This window comes from Gordionus sp. m RMFG-2023, chromosome 2, assembly GCF_954871325.1.
Source record: "Gordionus sp. m RMFG-2023 chromosome 2, tfGorSpeb1-WG-v2, whole genome shotgun sequence".
Classification (NCBI taxonomy): Eukaryota; Metazoa; Nematomorpha; class Gordioida; order Chordodea; family Parachordodidae; genus Gordionus; species Gordionus sp. m RMFG-2023.
In genome coordinates this window covers 12,181,696-12,196,431 of record NC_088776.1, presented here as the reverse complement: position 1 = coordinate 12,196,431, position 14,736 = coordinate 12,181,696, and the positions used below count along the sequence as shown (strand labels likewise).

The 14,736-nt window shown below is 25.5% G+C and overlaps 1 protein-coding gene across 1 annotated transcript; it reads left to right on the top strand.

The window, feature by feature from the left end:
- Positions 1 to 2,521: 2,521 nt before the first annotated feature.
- On the top strand, positions 2,522 to 8,368 carry LOC135924078 (uncharacterized). The gene is made up of 2 exons (XM_065459126.1): positions 2,522 to 3,923; positions 7,641 to 8,368. The coding sequence occupies exons 1-2, from the start codon at positions 2,522 to 2,524 to the stop codon at positions 8,366 to 8,368; spliced, it is 2,130 nt and encodes a 709-aa protein (XP_065315198.1).
- Positions 8,369 to 14,736: the final 6,368 nt, after the last annotated feature.

Here is a 14,736-nt window from a genome sequence, read left to right as displayed (position 1 = left end):
CGTTTATTAAATGAAACAGGTAAATATTTATATTTTGATTCTTTTAAGTAGTATTCCATAAATGTATGTCTTATAGGGATATGGAATTGGATATTCGGAATCTTTCATTTTAAAATCTATTGCTGATGGCTTTTTTAAAAAATTTGAAAAATTCTATTTAACCTAAAATGTGTTCCGGCAGTACCGACACTGTAAATTTCAAAAATTTGTAAATTTATATTAATTTATAGATATTTCATAAAATTGAAAATCTATAAAAGTTTATACCTTAATGTGAAATTCATATAGCAGGTTCTCCACACATGTTGAAATTTCCGGTCAAATCAGTGTGTTAAATGTAAAAACCCTAAATAAAGGATTTGAAAATTGAGAGAATATGAACCCTTACGATTTCATATTTCATAATAAGTAATATAAATATTACAATATCCAAAGCGGTATAGAGGGTATTACAAAATTTACAGGGAAAATTTTACCCCAGCCACCCATTTTTACTAATTAAACATCAATTTGATTATCATTTAGAGAATTTTTAGAGAGTTTAAATTTTGAAACTGTTATAATAACATAGTTTAAAATATAAGGATTTTGAAATTTCAACACTATTTAAAAACAAAATCTTAAATTTTCTGATTTATGAGTTGTTAAAAATTTCATTTTAAATGGAAATTAGTTAAGAGTTACAATTAAAATTGGGTTCGGAGAGGGAATATCAATATAAACTGAATGATAGATTTTTTAAAATAAATCCCAACCCGCCCAATCCGATATTCTTGAGTTGAGTAGTTCTCTATTTGGTCTATGTACGCGAAATTCTTAACAAAACAATTTAAAATTTTTGAACCCCGATCTAATCCAATTTGAAATCACTCCAAAATACATAAATAAACCAAGTTCCTTTCTATTAAATTTAATATGCAATATGTGAAAAAAGTTTTCAGGATTATTAAAATGTTTAGCGATTTTTTAACAATAATATTATTTTTATAAAAGCATTATGCTCATAGTATAATTGCCAATTGTGTATTATACTCATAACATGCCTTGTTGAGATAATTAATTTATTTTAACACATATACATATCTTGATATCAAACATTGTTAATATTCAAAGGGCAGGCAACCTAGATTATGTTTTAAAAAACTTTTTTATTGTGCCTTTTTGCTATAAGTTAAGATGATAGGCCTCGGCCTGGTTTTTATCGCTGCTTTTAAAACGCCTTCAATGTTTGAAATAGGAGATAAAATTCTCACTTTTAACATCTTAAGCGTATTAAAATAGGCGTTAAAGAAGTGAACCAAGACTTTTATATCCTCAATATGAATTTTAACAATATTTTAGTATTCAAATATACTTATTATTTAAATAAGTTGCAATAAATGTTAAATAACATATTATTATATTAAACAACGATGCTATATTATAAAACATGATTTAAAAAAAAGATAATTTAATCAAATTTGTAGGGAATCTAGATCAGTAAAGGCGAGGGTTTTGGTTTTATTTAACTATAAGGAGGGTTGCCAGATCCTGATTAGCGGAAAAGAGGGCATAATTTTTTTTTATGTATTTTAAATAATGCATATAAATGCATTTAAAAATAAATTAATTTTTAAAAATCAAGCAAAATCGATATAACTTAAAATCATATTATTTTTATTCCATATTTTTCATTTTCAGATATTTTTCATTATATATTTGACCTTTTCTCTAAAGATTTATAAAATTTCAGCGATTAATTATATTGCGTGCATATGATTTCTCTTATAGAAGATAATCTATTCCTCGGAATTTGTTCATTTATTCTTGATTAAAGAAAGTATTCTTTCAACGTTATCAATATCATCCGGTATAGCAAATATAAAATTGATATCATTATTAGCTCATGTGTTCAAAGATTCGAATATCAGAAATATTTGGCCCATTTTTGGTGAAGTGGAAGCTTTGTATATTCCAATACTATCCATTTTATTTAAAATAAACAAATTATGGTTGTAAAATGGGTAGAACTAAATGCTTTAGATAAACTTTTCTATATTTCAAAAAATCTATAGACTTTTCTAAACCTACCCCTTTGAATTTTTAATATAGCATTCAAATTCTTCTAGAGGTTCTGATCAAAGATATAATTCAATGTAACATCTATATACAATTAATAAATTATTTTTCATTGCGCCTAAGGATTATTTCTCCATTTTTATTTGTTTTTACTTATGGAAAAACATATTTAAAAAAAACAAAAATTGATACCGGACATATTTTTAGCATCTCAAAAGAGGACATGTCCTCTTAAAAGAGTATGCATAACTATAAGTAATGATAATGATAATATATTATAAAATATAGCCTTAAAATATAATAATATACTATATCAAATTAAATTACATATAAAACTCATTTAAATATAATATAATATAATATAATAAATAAAGGCAATTTAACTATAATTATATTATAAAATTTATGTATATAAAAATTTTTTATTCAGGTACTCAATAAACATTTTCAATGGATCTTGTGAATGTTGATATCCCTTTGGCCGGATAATAAATTACATAAATGGGTTATTGGAATTTCAATACTCTTCATATGTTTTTTGGGGTCTAAAATATTCCTTAATAATGAAAGTTTTACCTTTTCCAGGCTTTTTAGTTTTATAAAACAAAATAGTCTACCTCAAATAATCATCAATATACCCACTAATTTTGATTATGACGTGAATACGCCTAATTGTAAAATTAGACGTCTCAATCCGAAGGATAAAAGCATATTGCACTTTATTGGCAGAACAGTGGGCCCCTTAACCTGTTCCAAAGTCCCGGCCCTAACCACACTTCAAAATTCTATTTTAAAAATCAATTACAATGTCCTTAAGAAATATTACAAGAAGATAAATCTGGATTTTTGCAAATATCATGTTATACTAAGAGATTACAAAGCTAAAAACCCGGACGATTACACCAAATTGTCCTTAGACGAAATAGTTTTTAAAAATCATACTTTTGTAAGAGAAGATTTTGTGATGGTCAAATGTTATGATAAGAAAAAGGGAGCGAAAGGGGGGGTTATCTTCTATAACAATACACACGCTAATGGTGTTATAGACGCAATAACCTACCTAAAATATAGACGCAAAAGTAATAGAACTAGGCCTAATCCCAAGAACTACAAGATATTTTTAACCTCACCCATTAAAATAAATAAAATTAAAGTTGGAAATAGTCCAAAAGTCAAAAATAACAAGAATAAAAAAATACTGAGTGTTCTCATGGTTGGTATAGATTCCACCTCCCGCTTAAATTTCCTTCGCGGACTACCAAATACTCATCGTTATTTATCCTCGCAAAGAAAGGATAACTTTATGTTCAATGGGTATATTAAAGTAGGAGACAACACCTTTCCCAATTTGGTACCATTGTTGAGTGGAAAGTTTATAGAGGAATATCCTAAAAGCTTTGGTAAGATATACTTCGACAACATTAGTTTTGTGTGGAAAGCGTATAGAAAGAGTAAAATTGATTATGCGACCGCTTTTATAGAAGACACGCCAAACCTGGCAACTTTTAATTATGTCAGAAAAGGATTTTATGATCCTCCCACTGATTTTTATTATCGTCCCTATTCGATAGAATCAAACAAATTATTTAGAAAGGAGGAGGATTGTATACAGGATAAACACGAAGTACAGGCATTGTTGGAATATTCCAAAGATTTAATGGTCTCTTTGAAGTCTTGGCCTTATTTTTGTCTCACCTACACAACTCAACTGACTCATAATTACTTGAATAACATTAAATATTTAGATAAATTGTTCCTAAACTACTTTAAGAGCTTATTCGCTTCTAAATCCCTAGAAAATACGGTGGTGATTATTTTTGGAGATCATGGTATGAGATATGGCGATTTCAGAAAAACTTTTATTGGTATATATTTTTTTTTTGGTGTTCACTTCAGAGACCTGCAGATGTCAAAATTTTAGGCCAGAATTTGAGTTTTAATTCAGCCCTGAATTTTACAAAGTGCAGTGATTTTGAAAATAATGTTGCCTATATTTGCATATTGTTTCAAAGGGAAATCGCGGATATATGAGCAGTAAAATTACGTTCTATTCTGTGATTTTCAAGCTGATTAATTGATATGATTTTTAAAAAAAACTTAATAGACCCAGCCTCGACCAGCTTGAATTTATAAAATCATACTAATTTTAAACCTATTTCAGGCCGATTTTTTGGGCTCTAATTTATTTATAGCACCCAAATATAAATTCAATTAAGATCTTAAAGTAAATTGATTTTAAATTTATTTCAATTGAATCAACATTCGTATCTTCTTTAAAACGTGGGCTGGCACGAACTGGCAATTTTTTTGAAAATGTTTTTTGACCCAGCTCGTAAATACATTTATTTAGCTCGGCCCATGAAATAATTTTCTAATTAATCATGAAGGAAAAAAGACAGGAGTGTAGACAGGGGGAGGGGTGTCACTATGGTAAATATAATTATGTAAAATTTTACAATTTACTAATATCTAGACAATGAGCTTTCATTTCTTTTATATTAATATAACTCATTCCTTAATTTACATTTCTGTAAAATCGTCTCAGAATTTTTTTTTTCTGTTTAGAAAAGTATGTGGAAAAAAATCGCCAAAATCTACGAAGAAACAATACTATAATAGGATCATTAAATATATTTTATCAAATTTTCACATAAATTTTTTTTTATATACTATTTAAAAAATTTGAAATTATGTCTGAAAGGTACTATAATTCCATTATGATTGAAGCCTGACTTTTCTATTTCCCGATGTAAAAGTTCATTTAGAATTACTTTTTTAAACATTCCCACAATCTTAGCACTTGAGGTTAAACAAATAATCTATTGTAATCGTTTCCAATTTCGCTGTAACTACCCATCTGGTTTGCATATTATATTAAAGATGCTACAAGTCTATTTGATTATTTCCTTGCTACCACCACTAAATTAAAGCATCAAATCTACAGTCAGAGACATCAAGTTTCATATTTTAAAATATAATAAAAAAAATTTTTTTATAATAATGATAGTATATTTTTTTTATTGAGTTTATTTAATTTTTTTTATTATAATTGCTTTAGTGCCTCTAGATTTTTCGTTTTATCTTGAATCTTGAAATCAATTTTAGAAATTTTCTTATTTTGCTTATAAATTTTTTTTTATTGCTTACCAAACTGATTGAAGCATAAACTATAATGTATATACAAGTTAAGCATAACATATGGACCTAATTTTAAAATTATAAGTTTGGCAAACTTTATACTTAGGCCTGCTTTTTATTATGAGATTTAAATTCATATAAATTTTTGAAAGTATAACTCAATTCAAAATATAATGATATTTTAGCTATTTTACTTTTATATCTATTAAATAAACGATATTAAGATCATAGAGGAAAATGATACCTCAATTGATTTTTAAATTGCGATTCAAAATCCGTTATTAAGAAGTGGTGGCGTAAGGCATGACGTTATAGTTTAATTTCGCTGTAACTCAGTTTCTGTTTAGTGACTGACAAAACTGATTAAATTAGTAGGTTCTAATCAGTCTTTACATATTGACGCACTCAGATATTCAGTGTTTCTATAATTTTAATTCTAGCATGATGTCAAACTTGGCAATATTTTATTATTTTATAGTGCGTTTATTTAAACTTTCTATCAAAATAGGCTGTAGTACTAATATTATTAAATGCAAATTATTGATATAAGTTTAGAAATTATTCCAGTTTGGTTGACATAATTCTTAAAGTGTTATAAGTAGTTTTTTTATAATTCGAGTATTTTTTGGTGGCTGGCAAAAATAATTGAAGAATTAATAAATAAGGCTAGAACTTCTGTTATCCGTTCTAGCCTGATACCAATTTTGACAATATTTTTTTAAATTTTTTACCAATAACTTTTCCCCCTTTAAACCATTTACCAATTAAAGAAATAAAATTAGTATAAGCTGGTATATGTTTTGGTATTAGTTTTTCGAAAGTTTAGCTCACTAATTTATTTGTTTATAATTTGATTTTTTTTATGTGCTTCGCAAAACTGATCAAATAAGTTCTTCTCTATTTCCCATTCTGGTATGATAAAAAATTTTTCTTATTTTACAAAGACTTATATGCTTCATGCTGTCAGTAAGAGATTAAAATATATAAATTTAGTGTCTTGGTTCATTTTATTTTTAAAAATTTTCTGTTTCCCCAGTCTAAACATATTTTAAACTAGAATATCCTACTTAAAGAAAAAACGTGTGCATTAAATAAATATTATTTGTTGTTTATATATTTTTTCGGTACAAGTAAAGCAAATAGACGGTATATCGAAATTCTATTGACTGCTATACTAGTTAAAGTATTTATATAAGCACTAAAAGCCGGAAACATTAGCATGAATTTTAGAATTATTGCTTTCAATTATTCGGTCAAATTATACGGAGAGAACAAAAATAAATAACCAATACCGACCAAATATCGAACACCTGAGGGTTTAAGACAAAGTCACAAACTTGATAAATTTGGTCACTTGGAAAAAACATTAATTTGCCTAATTCTAATCTTTTAAAAAATTTTGAAATTACGTCCCCGTGCATGAAAATATTTTTTACCTTGTACAAGTTGTCCAGCCTAGTTCGAAAACCTTTTGGACTTTCGGGCTGCCCGCGTCGACCTTAAATCTTCATATTTTAATGTTAAATATTATTAAGAACATATCTCCCCATAACTGGGTTTGTCCATAAATTAAAAACATTCATATAACATAGTCAAGAGAACAAATGTATGATTATAAATAAATAAAATTTAAGCATTACGCCTTTTCTAGACAGAACCTTTTTTCAAAGCGATTTTTTAGATATGTTTCCAGCTAATTTTTTATTAAGTTCAAAACAAAGAATAGTAATTTATTGAATTAATTGTTTGCATAATAAAATATTTTCAAAAAAAGCTTTAGCAAATCTCTCCCAGACGGTATTTAATCGTTAATAAAAAAATAAATGAGTTTGATTTTTATTAACGATTAAATAGTGCCTATGAAAAAAAATAAATTAAAAGATTTGTTAGAAAAATACCTAGAAAACCGCTTTAAAAAGATGTTCTTGGGAATGGCCCTAGGTGTATTTTTAATTTAATTTGAAATATATATTTTTTAAATTATTTAATAACCTTATGAATTTAATTACTTTAAAAATAATGATATTACTTAGGTATTATATTTATTATAATTTTCAATTCAGATATCGCCTAAAGTTATCATTAATTTTTTTATTATTTTTTATAAACTTGTTTAAAACCAGGCTTCGAACCCAATTTGGGTTCAAAAATTTAAAATTGTTTAGTTGTACTATTTGAAAATATAAATCAAAGCAGGAGAAGACCATGGACAGTCCATCAAACCCGGGATATTTTCTGACCAAGGAGGGCTCAGACCTAATTAAGAAAATAGTCGATTAAGATTTTAATGCTAAAATTTTAGCTAAGTTTATTTATAAAATTTTTAAACGCATAGGTACGAATGGTTTTAAATTTAAGCAAAGTGATAACCAACTTTTTCTCTCCTCGTAATTTAATTTGGTAATAAAATTTATTATGGTCTTATAAATATTTTTTTCCTGCAGGTATGATGGAAGAAAGATTACCGCTACTCTTTGTCTTGCCTCCAGCTTGGTTCTTATCTAAATACCCTTCAATTCATTACAACATGAAAATAAATACTAAACGCATACTGTCACCTTTTGATGTTCATAAAACACTTCTGCATCTGATTAAACTTAACGAACACGGAGCATATACTGATTCAAAATTTGATCATAAAGTTCGTGGTTTTAGCTTTTTAGAAGAAATTCCATTTAACAGAAGCTGCGAATCAGCAGAAATTCCACTTCATTACTGCCCTTGCAATTTGATAGGAGGAGGATTAATCGAGTCAAATCAAAGGGAGGAGTTAAAAGTTTCAGCTCTGGCCATAGTGGCCACAATCAACACACTATTAAAACCAGTTCAAAACGTGTGCAAAGTCTTGGCATTAAGCAATCTTGATACCGCAAGGATATTTAGTTTAGAAAATCAGGAATATGGCTCTGAGAATTCTATAAATTTCCTTAAGAATCGTCGCTTTTCAAAAATTCGTTTGCTGCTAACTATAGAGGTTGAGCCAAGTGAAGCTCTATTTGAAGCATCTTTAGGGTTTAACTCAATATCACAGTTGTTTGATAAAGTCATAGGAGACATTTCGCGGGTAAACAAGTATTACAATCAATCATGGTGCATAAGTGACCCAGTTATGAAAAAATATTGTTTTTGTAAAATTCAACCTTTGAAATCTAAAAGATCCAGAAAAGGGTAATTCGTAAAAAGAAAACTTTCACTTTTTAAGTCCATAGAAAGCAATATATGTAAAATGTAAAGTTTTATTAAATAATTATTGCTGGTATGCTTTATATCATAAAATAACTGTATATGTTATATATTAAAAAAATATGTTAATAAATATGGTGTATTTAAAAATTTTAATTTATTACTTGCAGACCAACCCTTAATTGATATTCTAAATTGAATATGATATTTATTTAAGTAGTAACTATTATAATCTTAAGTGTTTGTATAGAGGTAATTTTAGCCAAATATATCCTTATTAAAATATACAATTACACTTCAAGGATAAAATATTTGAATATAAATATAAATACGTTTAAGGAAACGTATTATAAATATAATCACTAAATACCTACTAAAATTTTCTATAAAAATATTTAAATACATTTAATTAGATATAAATACTTTTAATTAGATATAAATACTTTTTGTATCAATTTTTATAGTTAACACTCACTATCAATTTTATTTACTTAGTATATATTTTTTTTATTAACCTTTACTAAAATTCTAATAATTATCCAAAAGCAAAACTATCATCATATCGAAAAAATTTCAGTTATTTCTTTTAACTCCGGTAATACAAACATTATAAATATATATGCAGTGACATATTAAATTATGTTATAATTAAATATCATTCATTGTACGAGAGATAGACTTACGCCAAATGGCGTATTAGCAAGAAATAAAAGTTATATTTTTTCTTATTTATACGCATTTTCCGAATCGATAAAAAAGTTACGAAAATTTAACGAATCATTTAAAATTTGTATTTATAATAAAATGGATGTATAAATAATATCGTGGACGAAATTTAGTAAACTATAAAGCAATATAAAAATTTAAAATACATAAATCTTTATATATCAGATTTTAGAATGTCACCAAAAGTACTACCATAGTAATACCTTTTTAAAATACATAAATCTTTATATATTAGATTTTAGAATGTCACCAAAAGTACTACCATAGTAATACCTTTTTAAAATACATAAATCTTTATATATCAGATTTTAGAATGCCACCAAAGTACTACCATAGTAATACCTTACTTATTTCCCAATATTTAGTAAACTATAAAGCAATATAAAAATTTAAAATACATAAATCTTTATATATCAGATTTTAGAATGTCACCAAAAAGTACTACCATAGTAATACCTTTTTAAAATACATAAATCTTTATATATCAGATTTTAGAATGTCACCAAAAAGTACTACCATAGTAATACCTTACTTATTTCCCAATATTTAGTAAACTATAAAGAAATATAAAAATTTAAATTACATAAATCTTAAGATGGCTATGAATTAGGAAATTTAGAATGATTGAGTAAAGAATAAATCTTACCTTGTGCTTCAAATTTACAAACAATTACTCATTTTTTATATAAATTTTTTTATTGAATTTATGTTGAAATTTATAAATTATATTGTATGTCTTATTTTAAAGGTTACCTGGGAACATTAAAGTTCTTACCTGGTGATGACTTATTCTATAAAATTGACACACAACAATCCCTAACAAGCTTCAAATCTACAAACAATTGCTCATTTTTTATATAATTTTTTTTATTGAATTTATGTTGAAATTTATAAATTATAATGTATGTTTTATTTTAAAGGTTACTTGGAAACATTAAAGATCTTACCTTGTGATGACTTATTCTATAAAATTGACACACAACAATCCCTAGCAAGCTTCAAATTTACAAACAATTACTCATTTTTTATATAAATTTTTTATTGAATTTGTTGAAATTTATAAATTATATCTTTTGATATTATTTTTTTAAATAGAGTTTAAAAAATAAATTTCTCTTAATGAGCTCCCATAATGTTCTTAATTAATTTACCTAAATTAATTTAATTTTAAAAATTTATGATTGGACATTTTCAATTATTTTATAAATGATTGTATTAACTTCAATAATATATTTCAATTTAATGAATAAAATTTATTTAATACTATATTTCGTGTATAAATTATAATACTATATTTAATTGCGTCATTTAATACTATATTTCGATTTAACCCTTCACTAGAAATGTTAAAAATCACTTAAACTTCAAAGGTGGGGTCTATTTTATCCCTAAAATAAAAATTAGATTTAAATAAAAAATTAAATTTGTAGGCAAAATTCTCCTAAAAATAACTTAAATATTTTACCACAAAAAAATTAAATTTGTATGCAAAATCTCTAAAAAACTTAAATATTTTACACAAAAAAATTAAATTTGTAGCAAAATTACCTAAAATATGCGGAATTAATAATTCCTATATTTTACCACAAAAAATTAAATTTGTAGGAAAAATTCTCCAAAAAATAACTTAAATATTTTACCACAAAAAAAATTAAATTTGTATGCAAAATTCTCCTAAATATAACTTAAATATGCGCAATTAATAATTCCTATATTTTACCATAAAAAATTTATAGGCAAAAATAAAAAATTTAAAAAAAAACCATAAAAAAATAGAAATAATACCCCCCCCCCCTCCCCCGAGAGTGTTAACACTTTATTAAAACTTATTTGGTGGCAATTTTTTTTATTTAAAAAAATGATATTCATGTTATATACTAAATTTTTTATATAGTCATTTTTGAGTTGATGATTTTTTTAAAAAAAGGATTAATTCAGATTTTAAAAAAATTTCCAAATTTATTTTTAGAATGTGGGAAAAATTGTATTAGCAATACAAATTAATCAAAGTAAAATAATAATTGGGATGATTATATGGTGTTGGTGTTGTAATGAAATGTATATAAAAATGGTATGATTAAAAAAGATATCTTTGTAGTCTATATATCTATTTATAATATGTTAAAATAGGATAAATAAAAAAAAATATGCATAAAAACAAGACAAATACAATCAACTAAAATACTTTTGGTAAAAAATATAAAATATCAACATTTGTAATTAATCTTCAAAATCAATAACATTTACAAAATGGGATTCAGAATTGTTAATATAAATGTTTTGGTCAAATTTTTTTATATTTCCATCATCATATTTAAATGGTGGATACATTTGCCAGCAAAATAAAGCTCCATACCTAGCATACACCAATATCGGGGTATTGAGAAGTGTGGCAACACTTCGCAATTCAATATCCGTTGCCCATTCACCATTCTTACTTACCTTTTCTATTATATACTGTTGCACATCATCTTCACACATATTTTGACCTTGAGTATAATCTAATATATTTTTTATCATTATTTTTTGCAGCATCAGCAAGACCATATGTGATCTAATCAAACCATAGGAGTCTTGTTTTCCTGTTATCTCCATACTTATACATCTAATTATTTTATAAAAAATTTAATTATGTTACTGTTTCTAAAAACCTATCAATGTTTTAAAAAAAATATTATGAATTAATATAGGATATAATCATTAAAATTTAAGGTAAAGAAAGAAACAAAACCATATTCTATGTATATTAGTAAAAAAATACAACCAAAATTATTTTTAAATTTTTAAATTACCGGTAAAAACAATTCATATCTAGCTCAATTGTTTCCAAACGTGATGGAGCAGTTAGCACCCTTCCTATATTTTGAGAGACTTTCTTTTTTGCTGACGCTAAATTTAAGCGAGTAGCATGATATTTCCTCCAAATATTGGTAGTTGGATTATAAAAATGTTTAAATGTATGTTGAATGATTTTAACGAGTGGGTCATCTATGGCTTTAAATATTTAAAAAAATTAAATTAATCATGATATTTAAGAATTACAATTAACTGTATATAATTATAAAATTACAATTTTTGAACTTTGAGTCTGAGTATACAAAGTCTACTAAGTCCACTTGAAGATCCTTCAAAAGGTGTAAAGAAGATTTATAATCTAAAAAAGTTTAAAAATTTGTCTTTATCAACAATTTACCTTTGGTATCAACTATTTTTGGGTCAACAAAGTTTTGGGAATTAAGGTCTTGTTGAAATTTTAACTTTTTATCTATATGATTTTCTTTGGATTTGTATGCCTTTTCTATATAATATACTATTAACAATAAATAAAGTCAATGTACTTTTTTGTGAATCTAATATTGTAAATCCTAATGGTCTCCCGCTTTTATTTAATTTCTTAGGTAATTGAATTTCTTTTATGATATTATTTATACATTCATTTTCTTGATTATTATAAACATCTTTTTTTAAAAAAATTGGGACATTATTTTTATTTTACTGTATATTAGGATCCACGTTTGAGTGTGTAAGATCCTCATTTAATACATTTGCTATACTATCATTGGAGAATATCTGACCATTATTTTCATTTGAGCTTGTATTGAAATTATTTGAGGAAATAATTGGTAATATGCCTTTCATAGCAAAATCATGTAGTTTGTCAAAAGCCTGAGCAAACCTATGTTGCAAATTAGGTGGTAATAATGATATGGTGTGAAAAAGCATATTTTGATTTTTTAAATAATTATAGGATGAAATTTGGTCATTAAAAAGGGTTTTTTTGTATTTAGTCCCCTTTTTGTTATTTAATATATCTATATTATTATTATTGATAAATGTCGATGGATTTTTAAAATAATTTTTGTGCCACCTCTGATGACATAATTTTTCATCGTAAAGATCACTATTATTTTTTTTCCTTTCCATAAATACATGTCTGCATGGTAATTGCATATTAAAGTGGCAATCACAATAAAACATATTTGATTGGCAAACAAGATTGCAGTTATCACCAACATTATATTCATATTTTAACTCTTTGTATGCATATTCTGTTAACAATTTTCTATAATTAGCCAATGTTTGATCTTCCTCATTTATAAATGAGATTTTAATTTTTTCATTAAATTATCATGTTCCCTTTCAGCACTTAACATTTTAATTGACATAATTAAATCAGTAAACATATTTGGAAGGGTAGAGTATTTGGTTATGTTAATTTTTAAATATTTGTTAATGCTCTCTACCCTGTTATTTGTATATTGTTTAAAGTTTAAATGATATCTTTTCCAGACCATTCATATCTGATATGATGCCAGCCAGAAAAATAGTTATTTAATGATTCTAAATTTAAATTAGTTAATTTGTGATAATTTCGAAAATATATGTCAGAAGACTGTGCATCTAGCATGCTATACAACAGATGCTTCACATTATTATATTAATCATATCATTAGGAATATTCCTTTTTTTGTGAATAACTTCCCTATCCCAAGCTCTGGTTACATGTTTCCTACATAATTCCAATTGAACGTGAGGGAATGCCTCAATGTAAGCTTTTCTCCCAGCACAATCTTTATACTAACAATGGCCTTTATATCTGTCCAAGCTTGAAGCATTTGTGATGATACATCAAATGACTCCGATTTGACAATCCATACACATATAATATGTGATCTATTATTTCCATCAATTGATACCAAAATATACACAGGCATATGCATATTATTTAATCGATATGTTGAATCCACACATATTACTTCAGGATATTTTGAAAAAATATACTGCATTTGATGAGTTTGATAATATATACCAATTAGATTCCCATCTACAGTATATAATTCCATATTAGCATCATTATCTTCTTTAACTTCATCTATCATTGTAATTAAATCATTATCATAAGTTTTTTTTGTACTTTTGTCCATATTATGCAAATCTCTTAGGGTTATAAACTTTCCTTCAGAAAATAGTTTATTTTTTATTTTGGATTTATATCCTCCTGTAATTATACCTTCAACTACAAATTTATAATGATTGGTATAAATTTTCATCTAAAATTAATCAAAAAATGCATTTTTCATTTGTTTTAAAAACATTATTTCATACTTTTATCTTATATATATTCTATCAAAATTTAATAAATTAACCCTATAAGCCTATCCAGTATCCATATCACTAAGTTAAATTATATATTTATCTTAATAATTTCAAGATTATGTGCCTTTACGAGGGGGATGATTATGATTTTCATGCATATCCTTGACAAATAATTTGTTTTTCATGAATGTAATTTGCAAATGGAATTGGCATTCTTGTTTTATAGACATGTAATTGCGTAGACCTGTGGATTTTGTATTGTACTTTCCACCAAATATACAAAGAAATTTTATGCTTTTATATCTAAATTTTTCAAAAAGAGGTGATTTTAAAATTTTTGAATCTGATATATAAAGATTTATGTAATTAAAATTTTCATATTGCTTTATAGCATCTTGTAAATCTTTATAGGATAAAAATATATCTCCTTCTTTCATATTTAAGGTATTACTATGGTAAGCTTTTTGGTGACATATCTGATATATAAAGATTTATGTATTTTATAGTTCTTCTTGGTGACATTCTAAAATCTGA